The sequence below is a fragment of the Galleria mellonella genome, unplaced genomic scaffold (genome assembly GCF_026898425.1).
Source record: "Galleria mellonella isolate WM207_F2 unplaced genomic scaffold, CSIRO_AGI_GalMel_v1 utg3104, whole genome shotgun sequence".
Classification (NCBI taxonomy): Eukaryota; Metazoa; Arthropoda; class Insecta; order Lepidoptera; family Pyralidae; genus Galleria; species Galleria mellonella.
Window position 1 is genome coordinate 33,425 of NW_026442072.1, and position 21,936 is coordinate 55,360.

General features: G+C 34.5%; 1 protein-coding gene across 1 annotated transcript in view; it reads left to right on the plus strand.

Moving 5' to 3' along the window:
• The first annotated feature begins 2,520 nt into the window (after positions 1-2,520).
• Positions 2,521-21,936, plus strand: part of LOC113510286 (kinesin-like protein CG14535) — a 403,744-nt gene continuing 384,328 nt past the window's right edge. Inside the window, exon 1 of the mRNA XM_052895783.1 lies at positions 2,521-2,705. Within this exon, the coding sequence (XP_052751743.1) occupies positions 2,613-2,705 (93 nt within the window). The 5' untranslated portion in view covers positions 2,521-2,612. The remainder of the gene's footprint in view (positions 2,706-21,936) is intronic.

Sequence of the window (21,936 nt, forward strand, 5' to 3'; positions counted from 1 at the left end):
GGAGCATTAATTACCAGCGGGCAGTGTGTGTACAATAAGAGGTGTGTGTGTACAATAACAGTATAGTACTAGTACTTACATATTATATATATATTTATTATTATATATGATAATAATATGATTGTAAAAACAATAAACCAAATTGCTTTTGCGTGTATTTTTGTAAACAATACTTGACTATATTCAGATAGCAGATTCGGGACCATTCAGAATCCTTTATCTTGATGATTTTTTTTATACAACTTAGAATGGCAAACGAGCCGACGGCCCACCTGATGGAAAGTGGTAACCGTCGCCTATAGATATGAGCAGTACCATGGACATAACAGAGTATATTGTTTCGCCCATGATACCCGCCATGCGTTGCTATTCCTGAGGACTCAGGTGTTATTCCTCTGTACCCAATAAATTCACGCTATATCCCACCCTTCAAATCGAAACACAGCCATGCAAACACAACTGCTTCACGGTTGAAACACGAATGGGACAGAGGTACCCAAGCAATCGACTTTTGTACAAAGTCTCCCTCTGATGATCCCAAATCTGGTTATTATTTTTGCATTAAAATATACACTGCCTAATGGAAGAATTACAACAATCTTTGTTAATAATAAACGTTAAATTAACTGACGGGTCTATTAGAAATGGAAATCGTCGCCTTTGGAAATGTCTAGTTTTATAAAAGTTGTTAAAGGTTAGGATAGCATGATTGAGATTTTATGAATTTAAATTGACCACCATTTGAAATACATAGATGAAGTTAATACCAATAATTCTTAAGTTTGACCTTAAGGATCCAGCAATTTAACTGCAATATTTTACTCTGTAAATTGAAACACTGCTTTCGAGAACAGCTGCTTTCTAGCAAGAATAGATGAGACTGAAGTGAGTCATGGAAGCAGATTTATGCAGTCTCTCCGTGGAAAAAATTAAACACATTGTTTGGCTCTCAGATTTTTCTCCGATAAGACCGCATTTTCAAAAATAACATTCAAAAGACAAAATTTAAAAGAGAAGAAATATTTTCAAGTCGGTTGTTTTTTTTTTCATGTTTGTTACCTCATAACACTGTAATTTGTAAACCGCTTTAGGAATTTTTTTATTTTTAGGGGGCTATACTTTTAGATTGGGTTTTTGGAAATTTTATGCAGTTTAGTTAAATAGCTTAATTTTTAATTCAAAATAACTGTTTTTGTCACGATTGAAGTTGGTTTTTTTGTGAAACAAAGTCGATAATGTATTACTTTAATAATTTACTGCCAATTAATGCAATAAAGAGTAAATGAGTGAAAAATGCACAGACAAAAACTGTAAACGCTGTCAGTGAGACCACACCTGCCGCCCGGGGCCATACATTCACAAATTCACTTACCAACATTTATGAATGTTTATAATTAAAGAGGCTATATCGTGCCAACTCGCACGCTACCAAATGGCTTATGCGTATTATTATAATTTGGGTCACTATTTTTCATTGGCTACATTATTTAGATAAAGTTGCGTATTTTTTATTAATTTTTACCTGCGATTTTGTCCATATGACCAGGATATGTTTACCTACTCAGAGAAAAAGTGGCACCTACATATGTCTTTCTCCCTCCTACATATAGTACGTGTATACTGAATTTCATAATGTCTGGTTGAATCGTTAAGGTGCTAAGAGGTAACAAACAAACAAACAAATTTTCACATTTATAATATTATGAAGAACTAGTAAGGATTATTTATTATACAATAATACATTTACTGATAGTTTTCTTAATCTAATTACACGTAAATTAAACTGGTGGTTATTACATTAAACATTTTGTATGCTCAAGAACTTTTAATAATAAAATAAATTTTTCGCTAAACAATTTACTTGATATTTTGTTTCAAATGGGCCGTAATATGCTTGTTTAATTATTTTTTTTAAGTAATTTTCATAAAATCACACTAATTCGTTTGATCTTCAAGCTGCGATACTTTTTTTTTATTTGGATGGTGATGAAATGGTAACCCCACCTGCGCTATCTGTATACACTGGTGGAGCATCAGTGAAGGATGATAGGTGAGAATGAAAAGACAGGTCAGTTAGTCCGTCGTGATGAGTTCCCTGGAATTAAGCGCTATAGTTTTCAAGGGGTACCACATTGAGGTCAACCTGACAGTGTATATTGCTAGCAATGGGATTGGCAATTCCCGTTACTAACAATACTTCCCCCCCTTCCAAAACTCTATGTTATGAGGAACCAAGATACGAGTAGTAGCAGCAGTATTTCCGAACCGATACGACAACATAACCTTCAAGAAAAAGAGTATATTCCTTTTTAAAAGGCCGGCAGCCTGCGATGCCGTAAGTGTTGCGGGTGATCATGGGCGGCGGTAGTCACTTACCAGCAGGTGAGCCGCATGCTCGTTTGCCCCCTGTGTTGTAAAAAAAATATATAACTTAAAATTTTGCTAGACAAAATAAACAGCGAATTCAGTTGTTACAAAATAATCAACACGGGAGATGATGAAATAAAATAATCATCATGCCAGCTATTATTGACAGATGCTGTGTATTGTTGATGATGCTTCACCATTGCAGATGTATCTCGTTTGCAAATACCCCAAACTGAATTGTAAATATGAATGCTTTCGTTTCCAGGTGCAGTCTGCGACTGGTGGGCTCCGACGCTTCGTACAAGCTCAGCTCTCACGAAATGGATGCTTTGAATGCTGTAAGTACCCTTCCGATTGTTTTATTTTAATATGTAATACGTTAAACAGCATTACCAGTCTTAAATTAAGTAGAGCTTATACTGTGGGTACTAGGCTCTTGATAGATATATTAAACTTTTTTTATTTTGTTAAGACAACATATTATGGTTAATTTTAAACTTTCTCGTTATTTTTTCACTATCATATCAGCCTTTAACTGTCCACTGCTAAACTTAGGTGTCCCCAATATGGAGAGTTTTGCTAGTAGTTACCACGCTTGGCTGACGGGTTCTTTTTTGTTGGGTGAAAATGGTGTGGTAACCCCGCCTGCGCTAACGGGATACGCTGGCGGAGCACCAGTGAAGGGTGATAGATGAGAATGAAAACAGGCCAGTTAGCCCATCATGATGAATTCATCAGGAATTAACCATGATAGTTTCCAGTTTCCACAATCCATTGTACAGGCGGTAGAACACGCAGAGTGAGGCAAAATCTCTCCTAAGACTTAAGGGTTCGATACCGCTTGTGAGCCTGGGATCATCGACAATTCTCATAGCTCGTCGTTGCAACGAGTCGAAAGGTTCAAGCTGGTATTTAGGTGCTGCGGCCCATAAGTGACAGCAATACTCCATGTGGTGTTCCTTGTATAAAATATATATTTTACAACAAAGAAGATTCGTTTAATAAATAGTGTTAATAAAATAGGCTTTATAAAGAATTTGGACCATATATTTTCATCTAAAATCGTATTTAATTAGGGGAAAGGGATTGTTAGTAATGGGGTTAAATAATCCCATTACTAGCAATATACCCTGTCAGGTCGACATCCACGTGGTTCCCCCTGGAAACCATCGTGACTGATTCTAGTCGAATTCGTCAGGATGGGCTAACTGACCTGCTTTCATCCTCATCAGCCATCTATCACTGGTGCCCCGACAGCGTATACCGTTAGCGCACTATTTCATTATCACTCATTAAAAAATATGGTTTTTTTTAATGGGTAACAATGGAATGGTAACCCCACCCGCGCTATCGGTGTACACCGGCGGGGCACCAGTGATACATGATAGGTGAGGATGAAGCAGGTCAGTTAGCCCATCGTGACGAATTCAACAAGAATTGTTCACGATGGTTTCCAGGGGGAAATACGTGGAGGTCGACCTAATAAGGCATATTGCTAGCAATGGGGCTGTCAAACTCCATTGCTAACAATCCTTTTCCCCCCAAAAAACGTATATTTAATTATATAATTTACATTACTAATCGTATTTAACTTGGAAATTAGAAATTTCTGCTGATCCCCTCGCGAAAGAGAGAAGACTAGTGTGATTGTCGCATTAAATTGGATGCAAAACAAACACAGCTATCTCCCTCGAGTTATTGCGTAATTAATAACTATATGTATGTGTAGGTATAGTAATGGAGAATGACGCACCTACAGCCTCCTTTTGCTATATCATAGCAATGAGGTGTGGCATGGGCGGTACAGTATATACTGTGATTACAGAATATACAATTCTTTTTGACGTTTACGGTGTTGGTCTCGTCTATGGGTGTTTATATGTTTCAAGAGATATTGTCCATTCCTCAATAATTAAATTCATTTAGTCGCCTCTTACGACATCCACGGGAAAGGAAGGGTTGGTCCATTCTATGCTGGGACCATATGACGATCAGTTATATAATAACAGATTAATTAGGAAATATGAATTTGATTTTTTTTTATACAACTTAGAATGGCAAACAAGCTGACGGCCCACCTGATGGAAAGTGGTAACCGTCGCATATAGACATGAGCAGTACCATGGACATAACAGAGTATACTGTTTCGCCCATGATATCCCCCATGCGTTGCCATTCCTGAGGACTCAGGTGTTATTCCTCTATACCCAGTAAATTCACACCATATCCCACCGTTCAAACCGAAACACAGCCATGCAAACACAACTGCTTCACGATTGAAACACGAATGGGACAGAGGTACCCAAGCAATCGACTTTTGTACAAAGTCTCCCTCTGGTAATTCATTACTCATTATCATTTGTTCATTGAATGATTTCTACACACAGATTTAAGTAGCAGATAGCTTTTATATTTATAAGGTGTTTAAAAATAGGATTAAAATAAATACATGTAACCTATTCCTTTACCAGCTCGAAATTTAATGCTAAATACTTGTATTAGTCGTGACTATTTAAAATGGACCCTATAGTATCAACGTTAGGTTGAAATTTCTTTATAAATAATCACAAGATCTTTCTAATTCTGGAAAGTTCCTTGGTTTTATAATTATAGATACAGCCTTCTGGTGTTAGTCGGTTGCACATAAGTTTTAACTTGCGTTCAGGCCAGCTGCATCGCGTTTCTTTACCAAACATTTTGAAAGCAGTTTAAAAAGATTTCTTTATTATATTTTACTGTGCATGTTACAGAATGTCTTTGTTCATTTTAAACTAATGTTATTTTTAATAGAATGATTGTACTTCTTTAATCGTTTTATAAGTATTTAGCTAATATTTGTTGATTCATTGTTGTTTTGATTATTTATATTGTGTCATTAAAATCACTATTGTACTTAGTGTTATTTATGGAATATATTATATTAACTTTTATTTGTGTCTTTATAATATAAGTTTATTAAAGTATATAAGTAGTCTTATTTTCTGATATTGCTCACAACTTAGTTTATATGTTTATTTTTATATATTTATTTACTTAATTTTCTTGCTCTGTATAATTATGTTAAAGTGAATGCTGTGAATACCTATAATAGGCATGTGCATTAATATTGTATTGTATTTAATGTTTGTTATATATATATATATATTCTTATCATTCATTATATATACATTGCATTTAATACTTATAGCGATTAGTTTAACATTTAATAAGTTCTATGTTTAATTCTAATAGAAAAAAAAAAAAACAATGAGGACCAATAGTATTTTAGTTAATATAATTTCCTAAGGCCTCCAATACGTTCACCTATCGACTAACACTGCTAGTGTCACCCCATTAGGTATTATATTCGTGAACATATATTTATTTATATTTTTTTAACACGAAATAGCAATGTTGTCTCGCTTTTATTTTTCACTAGCTTTCACTCACGACTTCATCCACATGATCGGTACTTATTTACTATCCGAGATAATAAAGGTAGCCTATATACTTCTCCATCCCATATAGTGTATACCAAATTTCATATTGATTGGTTAAGCTGTTAAGGCATTATAAGGTAATAAATAGTAGCTATGTGTTCCCGGCATAGAATAGATTTCCTTTCTCGTGTCGTAAGAGGCGACTAAGAGAGGGCGAAGGATAGGCAGCAGCGTCCCTCTTAAAACATCTCTAAAGCCTGACTGCGGTTGCCAATCCGCCTGCCAAGCGTGGCAACAAATAGCAAAACCATCTAAGTTACAGTTAACAGTTAAAGGCTGATATATAAAGTAACAAATATACAAATATATAGTATACGTATTTATCTAATATTTTATTATCTATCTTAATATTTTATTTAACTGTATATTTTTTTATGTACTCTAAATATTAATAGTCGTAGCACTTCAGCTACCCGCTAACAACATGCTTTCTAACTGCATTGGGTTGACTGGAAGAGATCTCTGTCGGAGATAAATCCACCCTTGCTTACAACATTTATTTATTTATTTATAAAAGACACACCAACAATATGTTCACAATAATTAAGTAGACAATATACAATGTTATTAGTAAGTAAAAGAGAAAAACTACTATTCAAAAATGCTTAAATCTAAGTTTGAACAAAAAAATCTTACTCCTCACTACCAAGCTTAAGACCATATGAACACATCAATTAAAGGTGTATACAGCTCTCACAGATAAGCGTCAATGTACACTAACTAACAATTATACAATTAGAAATGCATTAACAATGTAATTTTCAAGTGCAGTAAAAAATATGTACAAACTTACTTTCACATTTATATGCCATAATATTATTAGTAAAGATTTTTAAAGCTCTTTCGAATCGTGGTTGCGAAGTTAATCTCGCTCACTAACAGTAGTTTGTGCGACCTGTCTGTTATTGTACCACAGTTTAGGACAACCCACGGGTGCCACCGTGGTCGTGTGGCGCCAGACCATATTGGCTGGCTTTTGTTTTATTATATTAAATGGAAAAGCCTACAATTATATTCATTGTTTTACTTGAGAGAGCCTTTGTACCTCGTCTACATCCGTATAGTGATTACCTTTCACCTACGTCTGTCGCTGTGCTCGCTTTAAAAAGGAATAAATGTTTTTATATAATTTTTAGTTTGAATATCATTAAAATTCGTATTGTCCCTCTAGACAATTATATAGCAAGAATTGACAATGTGCAAATGATATATTTGATGTTTAACGTTTTTATAACCTTTTTTAATATACCTTTGAGTTCAAATGATACTTTAAAATTAAAAGTTATTATCCAATCAGAATGATGCCATTAAGAGACTACCGACTAAACCGTCTTTCAAACAAAACGTTCACGTTCACTTTTTTACGTTATCCGAGCAGTGAGTGCTTCATATTATTCTCAATTTCGTGTATAATATAGTGTATATCATATATGTGTAAGTATATTTGTTATTCATATATATTTATTCGTTTATATATGTAATTTTAGTATGTATGTATATCAATAATTAGTAGTACCGCATTCGAGTATTTTGACACTTCCCTATGGTTGACTGGGAGAGAATGCTTTTAGCATTAAGTCCGCCATGTACACATATTTGTACTAATGAATAAATAAATAAATGAGCCATCCCTTCCTATCCCATGGGCATCGTAAGAGGCAACTAAGGGTACTAAGGGAAGAATGGGCAGCAGTGTCTTTCCTAAAACGTCAACAAAGCCTAACTGCGGTTGCTAGCTTGCCAAGTGTGGCAACTACTGGCAATACTCTTCTTATTCGGAGGCCTATGTTCAGCAGTGAACAGTTAGCGGTCGATATAATAAAAAAATGCAATTTAATGTGTGTATATATATATATGTGTGCATATATATGTATGTATGTGTATATGTGTGTATACATTTCATATATATTAGTATAACTACTTAATTTATTATTGATATAAGTAGTATTTATGTGTTATATGTGTATTTCTTATGTATTATTATGTATAATTACTTCAGTATGTTGCTATATTTATGTCACATATTTTTCACCACATCTGCCCTTCATACGCTCTCTGTTTTTACCCAATGGTTAGCTGGTAGAGAATGCCATATGGCATTAAGCTCGCCATTTGTACAAAGTTTTATTGTTCAATAAAGAACAAATAAATAAATCTTATCCACTATCTAGCTATTTTTTTTATTCAGCTTAGAATGGCAAACAAGCTGACGGTCCACCTGTTGGAAAGTGATAACCGTCGCCTATAGACATGAGCAGTACCATGGACATAACAGAGTATACTGTTTCGCCCATGATACCCCCATGCGTTACCATTCCTGAGGACTCAGGTGTTATTCCTCCGTACCCAGTAAATTCACGCCATATCCCACCCTTCAAACCGAAACACAGCCATGCAAACACAACTGCTTCACGGAAGGAACACGAATGGGACAGAGGTACCCAAGCAATCGACTTTTGTACAAAGTGTCCCTCTGGAATCTATCCATACATACATTCACATTTATAACATTAGTATATTATTATTATATACATATTTATTGCTAAAAAAGAAAAGGGATTCTTACTAAATCTTTAGTAACGTAACTCAAGGTGTAAGAAAAATGTCTTTATAAAATATCTTTAATCGCGTGCGCTGCGGTAACTATTGGTGATAGAACAAAAGTATGTTCTACAATATTGAAGAAAATATCAATAACTACAAAAAACTTCGCGTTACTATATGTCTAACTATTATCATTATGTCACAATAACCACTTTTTAAAATGTAAAAATGCCCACCCGTGCGAAGCCGAGACGGGGCGCTAGTGTAGAATAAAATCAAAACGGCGCGATCTCTACGCTCACAGCTCATCGCACCACAATCGGCCTTCATTGCCGTGATTATTCAAACGCCATCACTTTGGCGGACTTCGGAGTCGGCAGTCGGCACAGAAAATCGTGATTATACATCAAATCCCTCTGTGGTTTCCGCCACGAGTGCTCACAAAGGCGTCTTAATGAGCTAATAGGGGAACGTGTAACGCACAAAGCCTATTGGCCTCTAACGACATTTGATTTTCTTTCGACACCTCGCAGTGTGGTAGCTACGGAACCAACGGATCTCTGATTTAATTAAGATTAAACGGTCTTTTAACTAGAGATGGAAGAAACGGCTACATGTTGTAAACATGTAAGGGTTGAACTTTTTTTTTATTAAAAGCATGCTTTTAACGTTTTTTACACTAGACGATTAAAAAGGTTTATCTAAATAGTCGTTTATAAAAATAAATATAATAAAGTTAAGCATCGAAGGAAGCAAATTCTGCAATTTTGTGATGTTTACGTATCAAAATTTTATATCTTTAAACCTATTATTATTGAGAGACGGACTTTTTCAGGCAAAATAATCTTTGTTTTTGCCCTGTTTTAAAATTCGCTGCTAATTCCTATCAATGATAGGAATTTTAAGATGTTTTTTTTATAGTGATATTTTTTATTTCTTCAGGATATACGCACTATAGTGCGTTTTCCAAAGGAGATATGTTATTTTTGTATGAGTGGGCTACATCTACTAATTAAATGCTGCGGCGTTTCTTCCTCATTGTGACAAAATCTGCTAACACTTGCTGTGTCCAGTGAACACTTTTTGTGTATACATATTAGTTTTACTTAAAAGTGTTAATTGCGTAGAGTAATTTTTTGAAAGCCAGGGCTTTGGAGTAATTTAATCCTAGCAACAAGAGCGAGCTATTATTACGCTTCTAAGCTTTCGAGTTTGGGTGTCCGAGCTTTAGGCTTCGAGGCACGCCACAATTCTGGTCCTATTTGTGTATTCTTTTCCCTTTCCTTCACTAATTGGTCAGCTGACATCTAAATCTATACAAAACACTATAATTATTTTGTCAATAGTTATTCGATCACAGATTTAAATTAATTTAATTGCAAACATAGATTGGATTCCTAGATTAACGCACTAGGGTATTTTCTATCCTATTTCCTATGGACAAAACCGTAGGTTGCAAGTTTACAATATTAGTACTATGACGGTAGCATTATTCAAATATTAACGGTATCAAAGTAAATCAGGACATTATCACCAGATAAAGACAGTCATGGAGAGGTTGAATAAATAAATTTACAGACTATTAACTGCGGGTGATTCAGCAAATGGTATTTAGAGGTGAGGGGAGACCGGCGCCGAAGCCTCAGGACGAGACGGGGATAAATCAGCGTTAATAAGTGCACACAGTTAGTACATGGGTTTGGCGGAATTCAATGATATTCATTATCACGCTGAAATTTATTGGCAATTTAAGCATTGGGTAAGGGATGAAGTGGGAATGTGACTTAGGAAGTATGTGGATTATAATGATGTTATATTAGAAATATGTATGCGTATTGAGTGCAAGAGGCAGTTTTATTAATAACATTGTTTAGGAACTTACTGTTAGAAGAATGACATTGTTGAGTACAGTATAAGAATTTGTTGCATTTAATAATATACCGAAACCACGTATTTTTATGAAAAAATCTGATACATCATGAATTTATACCCAACTGCCAAAAAAGACCCCTGTGGGCGACAGGACTGTATGCTGGTATGGAAATACGGTGTTTTCAGAAAGATAATATAATTATATAAAAAATATACAAAGCAAACCAACGGAGCAAAAAAGCAAACGAACAAAAAACTGAACCGATACATACTTCAAATCACAAACAAAAACTTCTTTTTAATAAAATTAAAACGAGTCCTAAAAAGGTGCGCCGTGCACAACTCCATACAAAATCTAAGATATGTAGCTGTTATGCTAATAGAAGGCTCATTTCTACCTTCTCTGGGGGAGTCATGAGCAGTAGTGGAATACGATGAGAAGTTTCATAATGATTCTAAAAATATATTTGTTACTATATAGTTTTATTCCTAAGCAGTTTTTATTTTCATTCGCTTGTTTATTGCTTTCCACATAACAAGTAGTTGAGCAAAGAGCTTAACAAGACAAAAGATTCTTTAAAAGAACAAAATGTTCGCAAATAAAACGTGAAATATTCTTCTGCGGGAACTAATTACTGTGGAGTCCATTTACTGCTTTCGCTTTTTACTGCAGCTATAAAGAAGACAATCAATTCGGCCACCTAACAAGTGAAATGACATTGTTTGCCAGTGGTTTCGGTTACAAACGGACAGCGGTGACGGTGATTACCAATAGTAGAAAAGAACAAATAAAAACAATGAGATATAAAACAAAAAAATAATTAGAACAACAAGAAACGAAACACCTTTAGTTAGAGTAACAAGAGGTAAAATATTAAGAAACAGAATATAAGAAATTGATACCAAGATCTCAATGATATTGAGACTAGTAATAGAACCTTGTCTGAACTGAGTTGAGCTCTCGGTGTTTAAGGTACAAGAACTAAATTAATAAGAGATGAAATAAATAAAAATAATACATTAGAACAATAAGAGGTAGAAAGAAAAAGACCAAGATCTACATTAATATTTTGCCTTTTGAAATAAAATATTCAAAGATATAAGTAATATCGAGTTAAATACAAGATCAAGCACATGTAGATGTAGAACAATAAAAGCATATAAGTTAGAACTAGAATATATAAATAATGTTTACAATAAAAGAGCAACTAGCTAGATATTGAACAAAGAATGCTCTTGAAGTACTTGTAAGATTGTGGTCATAAAACATTAGTGTCACAATAAATTGTCACTTGTGAATTAGAGCACTAGAGTTAAAATTTTGACGACTGCTTACTCCAATCCCATTTCACGTTTCAAATATAGTAGTAATTCCGTAAAGAATTTTGAGTTAAACCCAAAAGTAATAAAAACTTTAGGGAATCTCGATTTATAATAGCAATTATATAGTTTTATCTCCTGCTGCATAGTAATCGGAAGCTGTTAAAATTCGAATAATGAATCGACAGTACAATAACTGGATAATTATGTGTCTGAAAAAACATCTTGTCATTTGTTACTTTTGTTTAATTGTTTTTTTTTTATATTTATTATAATATGTAGCGATTCGCTCCGGATTCGCACGGGTAACTAACTATCTAACATATCTACCTGTGTGAATCCGGGGCAAGACACATATGTTAGTTAATACACAAATTTTTTGCTACCTTATGTTTCATTATTGTAATTTTTGTAGAAATGCAATTTTTTTTAAATATTATAAAGCTTGTCACTTATTGATAATGTAGCTTTTTAAAGGTGAAAGAATTTTTAAGATTGGTCGAGTACTTCTCGAGTTTATCCATTAAAAACAAATAAATGTATATTTTTTTTTGGTCTTTATAATATTAGTGTAGATATAAATAAATGTGATTAAGTGTATTTGTTACTTCATTTACTCTATTGTGTCCATAGTACTGTTCATATGTATAGGCGACGATTGCCACTTTCCATCAGGTGGGCCGTCAACTTATTTACTATTCTAAGTTGCATAAAAAAACCTACCATTTACTATTATTTGTACTTCACAATAAATGAAAATCAAGATCAAGGATCAATTTTTTGGCAAATAAATATATCTATCTATCTATATAATAAATATAATATATTATGGCAACAATAGATACCAGAGGGAGACTTTCTACAAAAGTCGATTGCTTAGGTACCTCTGTCCTATTCGTGTTTCAACCGTGAAGCAGTTGTGTTTGCATGGCTGTGTTTCGGTTTGAAGAGTAGGATATGGCGTGAATTTACTGGATACAGAGAAATAACATTTGAGTCCTCAGGAATGGCAACGCATGGGGGGTGTCATAGGCGAAACAGTATACTCTGTCCATGTACTGCTCATGTCTATAGGTAACGGTTACCACTTTCCATCAGGTGGGCTGTCAGCTTGTTTGCCATTCTAAGTTGTATAAAAAAAAAGATATGTTCATTTATGCATATGTAACATATTTCTAACTCTAACACTTACCTCATTGATTGATCTGTCTCGACAATAGATTTAGTATATCCCCAAAACTCATGTAACAGGTACCTTACCTGCATATTATAATTTCGCATTTGACTCCCATTTAGGTTCACAGAGAAAAAAATATCAAAGGGGAACGTTAATGCATCGAGCGAGCAATCTCTAGATCGAGGGGTGCATAATTTATCATGCAGAGGCCACTACCTTATATCTGAAGCTATTTTTATTACATCACACGTTGTTGTGAAGAATGAATTTCAAATGGTGTCGGAAGTTTGTCTAGGGGGAATAAATCCTTGGTGGTGGTACTATGGAAACACGATTTCTTTATTAGCGCATCTTTCGTAAGTGACTTTCGAGTGAGAATTGTGTTCGAGTGTTGAGGAAACCAAATTTTAAGCTATAATACCTGATTAGCTTTATTTCTCACGATATTAAAAAAAATGGAAATTCTCAGAATATGTTTTTATAATATAAATATGCTTTGAATGTCGACCGCTTTACCCCATAATTATATTTCATAGGACAATATACTAAGAAAGTTACTGAAATAAACTAATCAGGTAGTCTCAATTAGTATACTATTTAACCCTGCGTAGTGTATACACCATGGAACTTAATTTAGTTGTAAGATTTTAGACGCGAGGACCCCATTCGCTTTATTATCAAGAGTGATTCCAAGGAAGACAGTAGAATCTATAAAATCAATAGGTTCATTATTAAAATTCGAAGTGTGATTTTTAGAAAGAGAAAAATTTACGCATTTTATTTTTTTAGCATTTAACATAAGATTATTAGTTGTAAACCAATGCGAGAGACACAGCAAAGCATTATTTAGAACGTCATAGTTTTTGATCAATTTGTAAACATTAACAATTAAAGAAGTATCATTTAGTATTAACAATTTTAGGACCCTATTGATGGTATAAAAATGACAGGACACAAAAATTTTAATGTATACATATTAAGTACATAGTATAGAGCAAGGTAACTTTATTGTTAATTTTTTTTAATTGTTCAATCAATATAATAAATTTGAATAAATGCGAGAGTTTGTAACGATGGATGAACAGATGGACTGGTGTATGGATATGTTATTCTTTCAAGCATAAACTACTAAACGAATATAAACGAAATTTGGTACACAGCTAGATTATATTTTAGCTTAGCATAGAATACTTTATGTACTAAATTACGCAGTCGAAGCAGCATGATACAGGGAGTATATTAATAAATTGTTATTAAAATTAAATGGACACGTAGTAGTGGTGTTTTCAAGGTGTTCGAGGGTGTAAGAATCTTTAAGGAAAATACGCTACTAGTTGTGAAGTATGACATTAAATTTAGAATGATAAGTGATATGTAAGTCGGTTTTTTAATATTTATTTATTTATATACTTTTATATATTCACTTATAATATAGATATTGGGTCATAACAAAAATGTACACAGATGGACTTATCCCTTAAAGGGATTTCTTCCAATCAACCTTGAGACCCCGAAAGAATATAGTAATAATACTATCCATAAATATTGTATATTAAATAATATATTATTTATTGCTATAAATTTAATCAAATATGACATGAACATGGCCAATAATTATCATGGATATGTCCTACATTATTGTTAATAGTTTTTTCTTGTACATATAATTCCGCGTTCATAATGCAATTCTCTTTCTAATTTAACTTGTGTCTATGAAACATTTCGTTTTGTTTTGACGCGTTTTATTCATTAAAAATAATAAGTATTTTTTTTTTATTTAATTTGTTATATCTCTCATTTAGAGGTAGTTTTAGATACGGGCCAAAGCCAAGTGTTTTTGAAATGTCAGCTCAATGATAGGAACTTACGGGCCAGGCGACATGTATTTTTTTTTTTTTTTTTTTTTGATGGGTGTAAATGGTATGGTAACTCCGCCTGCGCTAACGGGATACGCTGGCGGGGCACCAGTGAAGGGTGATAAATGACTATGAAAACAGGCCAGTTAGCCCATCATGATGAATTTATCAGGAATTAACCATGATAGTTTCCAGGGAGAACCGCGAGGAGGTCGACCTGGTTGGGTATATTGCTAGCAATGGGATTCTCAGTCTCCATTACTAACAATCCCTTTCCACCCCAAAGCGACATGTATTTAAAATGGCTGCTTTTTGGAGGAGTATATATGTGGAGGGTTTTATACATAACGTATGGAGACTTGTGTGTAAGGTTTTTGGAATAACACCCTTTGTAGATAAAACTATTGGTATTGTTTTTTTTTATTATTATTTATTCATAAAGTTTATTGATAATAACATATATTTATCATTACTTTTTACCAACATAATTTAAGTAGCTATCTATTTATCTATTTTATCGAGAAGTGAAACTTTTTACTACAAATAGATATTTTCGTTTTATATACTTATTATTAAATATTATTAGAATTATATTTTAATTGTACTTTACTAATTAATTATTTATATTAAGATTATGTTTGAGATATTTTTTTTTAATAAATGATAATGAAGTAATAACCCCATCGCGCTATCGGTATACGCTGGCGGGGCGTCAGTGATGGATGATAGGTGAGAATGAAAAGGCAGGTCAGTTAGCTAATTGTAATGAATTCACTTGGAACTGAGCACGATGGTTTCCAGGAGTTTCGCGAGGAGATCAACCTGATTGCTAGCTATGGAGTTACTAATTTAGCATTACTAATAACCCCTTTATCCCCCTACGTCTGAAGATATTAGTTTCCTATTACTGTGGTCAGTTACTTTAAACTTTTACCTTCTTCTTGTAATTTTTTTAATTGTCAAGGGTTTGGTTGGAATTATGTACCTCTATACAATGTATCTTTTATATCAAATTTGCTTTATTTTGTACTAGCATATTGTGCTTTGTTCTTATAGACAGATACTCTTTATTGTTTCCTCCATAAGGTTACAATAGTACTTTATATTATTCTCAATTTCGTGTATAATGTAGTATATGTCATATATGTGTAAGTATATTTGTTATTTATATATATTAATATCGTTTATATATGTAATTTTAGTATGTATGTATATCAATAATTAGTAGTACCACATTCGGGTATTCTGACACTTCCCTATGGTTGACTGGGAGTGAATGCTTTTAGCATTAAGTCCGCCATGTACACATATTTGTACTAATGAATAAATAAGTAAATAGTAAGATTTTGTTTTTAGTTTATAGTTATCTCTTACAACAAAGAAATGGTGATATGTATTTTACTCCATTTTTGGAGGGAAGGGTTTGTTAATAATGCAGATTAAGGGCTCCATTGCTAGCAATACATCCTATCAGGTCGACTTCCACGCGGTTCCCTCTGCAAACCATCGTGCTAAATTCCAGCTGTATCCATCGCGATGGGCTAACTGACCTGCCTTTTTATCCTCACCTTTCATCACTCACTGGTGTCCAGCTAGCGTATACCATTAGCGCAGGCGGGGCTACAATTACATCATCACCCAATAAAAAAAAATATCACTACACGGTGATAAAACAAAAAAAAAATATGCAGCGTAAATCTTCGCGTGCATATGATAAAATGGTATGAAGCGTGACATTTTTTATCGACTCTTATCACCGGCGCGCATCGGTGTGTAACTGCGCGCTTCTGGTCGTAGACGGATGTAGACAGTGCGTGCTCCGGCGCGGCGGAGGGGAGCAAAAATTAATAAGAGGAAACGCGATTTTAACGACTTCCAGACAAATTGATGCGGAACGATCATTTGTTATGTTCGAACTTTGGGGACTTATTCTGGTTTGTTGCAGTGACGCTGTTTTTTTATACGACTAAGGTGGCAAACAAGCCTATCAGCCCGTCTGATGGTGAACAATTATTGTATTGTTTCGAATGTAAAATTGTAATAAAAAATTTTTAACTTCATTAATTAGCGTATGCTAATTAATCGTGTGTGTTTACATATACTCTCTCTTTCACACACACACACACACATACATGCACGCACGCACGCACGCACGCACGCACGCACGCACTCACGCATGCACGAATGCACGGACGCACGCACGCACGCACTCACGCATGCACGAATGCACGCACGCACGCACGCACGCACGCACGCACGCACGCACGCACGCACGCACGCACGCACGCAGAGAGAGAGAGAGAGCATGTGAACGCTTACTTTTTAATAAGAAATATTTTAAAAAACGTAAATTTGAAATGTAATCCGCGTTGTAAGTACTAAATTTAACACTAAAATATAGATTTTAAGAGCTCTATGGCTTTTGTAATAATGAATAAATAAATAAACGCTCCACTGCTGGGCATGGGCCTCTTCGTATCGTATCAGCAGTTTAGTTTTTAATTAAAAAAAACTGGTTTTACAATAATTGAAATCGGATTTTTTTAATGGAACACAAATATATATAATAATATGTCCAATATTATAACTGTGCCTATCTTCACCTGAACTGGTACTCAGAATACGGCCGCCAGTTAACCAGCTGCCCCTCCCACACTACTGTAAACTAACGGTGCCGTTCAGAACAATATTGCACACTACTCGTACAACTGGTGGCTGACAAGAAAACAATTACAGTTAATTAAAGATTCGGCCCGTCTACTCACAGTAACACTGATAGAACCCTCTTTGAAATATTGAGTATTTCAGCGCTGTACATATACAACTATTATAAAGTCGAAAGTTTGTTTGTAAAGACTTTTATTATGGTATTCTCAATTTATTTGTATTTTTCGAAAAGAAGTCAGTTCTTAATTCGGTTTTTTTTTTTTTGATGGGTGAAAATGGTATGGTAACCCCGCCTGCGCTAACGGGATACGCTGGCGGAGCACCAGTGAAAGGTGATAGATGAGAATGAAAACAGGTCAGTTAGCCCATCATGATGAATTCATCAGGAATTAACCATGGTAGTTTCCAGGGGGAACCGCGAGGAGGTCGACCTGGTTGGGTATATTGCTAGCAATGGGATTCTCAGTCTCCATTACTAACAATCCCTTTCCCCCGAGACATTATGGTTAGAGACAATCATATAATGAATAAAATTAGATAACTCGAATAAAAAAAAAAGTAAAAACAAAACCGTTCTTTTTTTATCTGAAAGGATATTCTTACAGATCTTACAGATTGGTTCAAAAAAAGTTTGATCAAAATCGACTTAGCGGTTTAGTTTTTAAATCAAAAGAGCTCGTTTTGCCACAATTGAAGTTGGTTTTCTTTTGTGAAATATATATATGTAATCAAATTACATATATATTTTTTCTAATACATTTTAAGGTTTTAATTTCCCAAACATTTCATTTAAAATCATTACGAAATTAATAAAAAATAATAAAAAAAAAATTTTATCACTGTTTATGTTTATAATAAGTTTGCTACTGTAATCTTTTGATGATTCATAAAAACAACCACGGGTTACCATTCCGTTTTCACCCATTAAAAAAAAAAACCATAATGTCTCTGAAAATAACGGAATTTAATTAATATGAGGTGTTACAAACGCAGCGAATAGCAGTGTTGATACTAAAAGTAAGGGACAAAGTTGCAGCATCTATTTACATAAGTTGGAATCGCGGGCTGTGTGATGCGGGCGGACTCTGCTGTTGGATATTGGGTACTACGATCTCATAAGACGTATTTACTTATAGGTAACGAGAATCGCACGAGTTTGTTGTTTTATATAAAGTTTTACGCAACTAGGAATAGTAAATTAGCTGACGGCCCACCACATGGAAAGTCATCGTCGTCATTTCAGTCATTATCCGTCCACTGCTGGACATAAGCCTCCCCATAGACTGCCATAAAGAACGGTCCCGAGCCACCTGCGAACAAACCCCTATTCGCATCCACGAGTATAGGTACATTAGATTTAGATTTCAATAAATGTTACGTTTATTTTGAGGTATTGCTATGAACTGGGTACATAATAAAAATATTAAAATGCGGAGCAGGGTGGGGATTGTAATGGGGGGATTGTTTATAATGGGGAGTAATCGTCCCATTGTTTGTCAAATTGTCAAGTCAATCAAGTTGACCTCTACGGGATCCTAATTGGCAACGTTTCCTTTTAATTCTTTGTGCATTTTTCACAGTGCTCTAACTTGAACCTCACCTATGACCTCTCGCTAGTGCCTTGCCTGCATATACTGATAAATAGGGATGCCATGCAATTTTAATTTCACATAAAACCGACAGTGTAAAATAAGAGAGATTGAGTCTTTGTATAAACTAAATTGTTTGGGTACCCCAATCCCATAGTTTCTATTCCGCTAAATAGCTATACTTACATGGTATTATAAGTACAAATTTACATTAGTAAATAAAGTTATCAATAAAAAACACCCGTTCATTAGAATGACGAATTTGTCATTCATCACGGTGCAAGTATTATAAGCAGGCAATATATTAAAATATTAAAATTTTAACCAGCGTACATTATGTGGTTAACATGACTCGACTAGCACAGTGAGTTCTGTGAATTCGCTAAAATATGTAGTAGGGTGTGTCGCGTTCATGTGCCGCGTAGACTCTACTCACATTTGCATCCTTGTGTGGACGTATTTGTGAATCACATGTTACGCTAACTTTACATCATATTTGTCACAGCTTTAGTTCTAACTACGTATTGTAGAATTGAAACTTAAATATTATACGAGTGTTAGTTTTAGAGTTATAATGTTAAAGATAATGAATTCAGAAATCTGTCAACACCAAGAACTTTATGTCAATTTCCGAGTCAATTACTGGCAATGTAAAACAGAGGGAGGGAGAGGGAGACTTTGTACAAAAGTCGATTGCTTGGGTACCTCTGTCCTATTCGTGTTTCTACCGTGAAGCAGTTGTGTTTGCATGGCTGTGTTTCGGTTTGAAAGGTGGGATATGGCGTGAATTTACAGGGTACAGGGGAATAACACCTGAGTCCTCAGGAATGGCAACGCATGGGGGGTGTCATGGGCGGAACAGTATACTCTGTTATGTCCATGGTACTGCCCATGTCTATAGGCGACGGTTACCACTTTCCATCAGGTGGGCCGTCAGCCTGTTTGCCATTCTATGTTGTATAAAAAAAAACCATTGACAAGACAAATTAATCCGAATAATCCGTAAATATGCCCCCCTGCCATACGAGTATATGATTTTATTATAAAAGTGTATATGACAAACTTTTCATGGCGCGACCCACTTAATATGTATAAAATATTTTGCAACACAGTACCCTAGGGGGAAGATTTTGTTAGTAATGGGGAAGTTAGTCTCCATTGCTATCAATATACCTTATCAGGTCGACCTACACACGGTTCCCCCTGGAAACTATCGTGACTAATTTATCGTTGAATTCGTCAATTGGGCCAACTGACCTGCCTTTTCATCCAAACCCTTCATTCCTCACTCATTGTCGTCCATAAAAAAAAATACAGTACCCTCCGCGCGTCCGCGTTGTATGCGACCATTTAGGCTGTAAGGTATGAGGGTGAACTCCCTGTCGATGGCGAGCCGTACGATGTCGTAGGCATCATATTGAATAATTCCTCGAGCACAATCCGTTGTATTAGCTTTGTTTTTTTTTTTTTTTTTTTTTTTTATAAAACTTAGAATGGCAAACAACCTGACGGCCCACCTGATGGAAAGTGGTGACCGTCGCCTATAGACATGAGCAGTACCATGGACATAACAGAGTATACTGTTTCGCCCATGATACCCCCCATGCGCTGCCATTCCTGAGGACTCAGGTGTTATTCCTCTGTAATAAATTCACGCCATATCCTCTTCAAACCGAAACACAGCCATGCAAACACAACTGCTTCACGGTTGAAACACGAATGGGACAGAGGTACCCAAGCAATCGACTTTTGTACAAAGTCTCCCTCTGGTTTCAAATAAGAGTTAAGTATACAACAAAATCTTCACGTCAAATTAATACAAAACTAAACATTTCAGTAAAATATGATATACGTTGTATAAATAGAAAGGAATCCTTAATCCTTTCAGATTATATGCAGGCGCAAGGGTAAGATAAATATGCAATTAGTCCTTATCAACGTTCGTACATCAAAATCCAAATGTCGGGTTTGTTTAACTCGGGGAGAATATTTTGACAGGCCTCCGAGAGAGGTCGCCCGATCTCGCGGCTACGGGAGTTGCGTGTATCGATTTAGAAGTAATTTTAATATGTTTCAAGAAGGAGGAATTTCTCAATTCGACAGTTGGTGTAATTTCTGTGCCACATTTGTCAATAATGATTTTGTATTGCTGATTCTTTTTTTATCTTCACCTGTGAATCGATGCTTCTATTTTTAATATAAACAGTTTATTTCCACAATCATTAATTACTAATTAGATTAATTATAAACATTTCTGTTCTTGTATTATTGTTTTTTTTTTTATAAACTAATAAAATAAATTTTTACGTTTAATTAAATTTGTTATAAAATTGTAAAAAAGAAATTAAATAATTTTTAATGGTTATAATTTTAATACTTACAGTTTTTATTTTTAGATTTAATTACTATTAAAAAAAAAACTGTAAAAATTTGGAACAAGAAACATTAAATTGTACACTAAGATATTTTCAATGACGTTAGATAAATAGAATGAAATTATTGTAAAAATTAAAAATAATGATCACAAAAATCAATTAATAATTAATAAATTTAAAATATATTTTAAAATTTGGATGCCGAACGGTTTACACTAGGCTACGAGTAGCGATCGTAATAATTTGCCTGAAGATGCTTGTTTTAGAGGTAAAACACGTGTTGCAAAACGTGCGTAGACGAAATGGAAGTCGGAGATGGAGGGCTAATATGGAAGATTGAATAGAATTTCTAGTAATAATAATGGTGGTCAATCTTCGAATGTTGGCAGTCACACGCATACTAATGGTAGCGGAATTAAACAAAATAATTCTAATTAAATAACAAGTGATATGGATTTCCGTAAGAGAACACCATATAAAATACGCAACTCACACCCCAAAATAAAACCATTTTAATGGGAAATATCCTTTCTAAATTTAGATAGATTTTGTAATAAGAAAAATAAATTGATACTGTTTTCCAAGATACCGAAGGGAGACTTTGTACAAAAGTCGTTTGCTTGGGTACCTCTGTTCCATTCGTGTTTTAACCGTGAAGCAGTTTTGTTTGCATGGCTGTGTTTCGGTTTG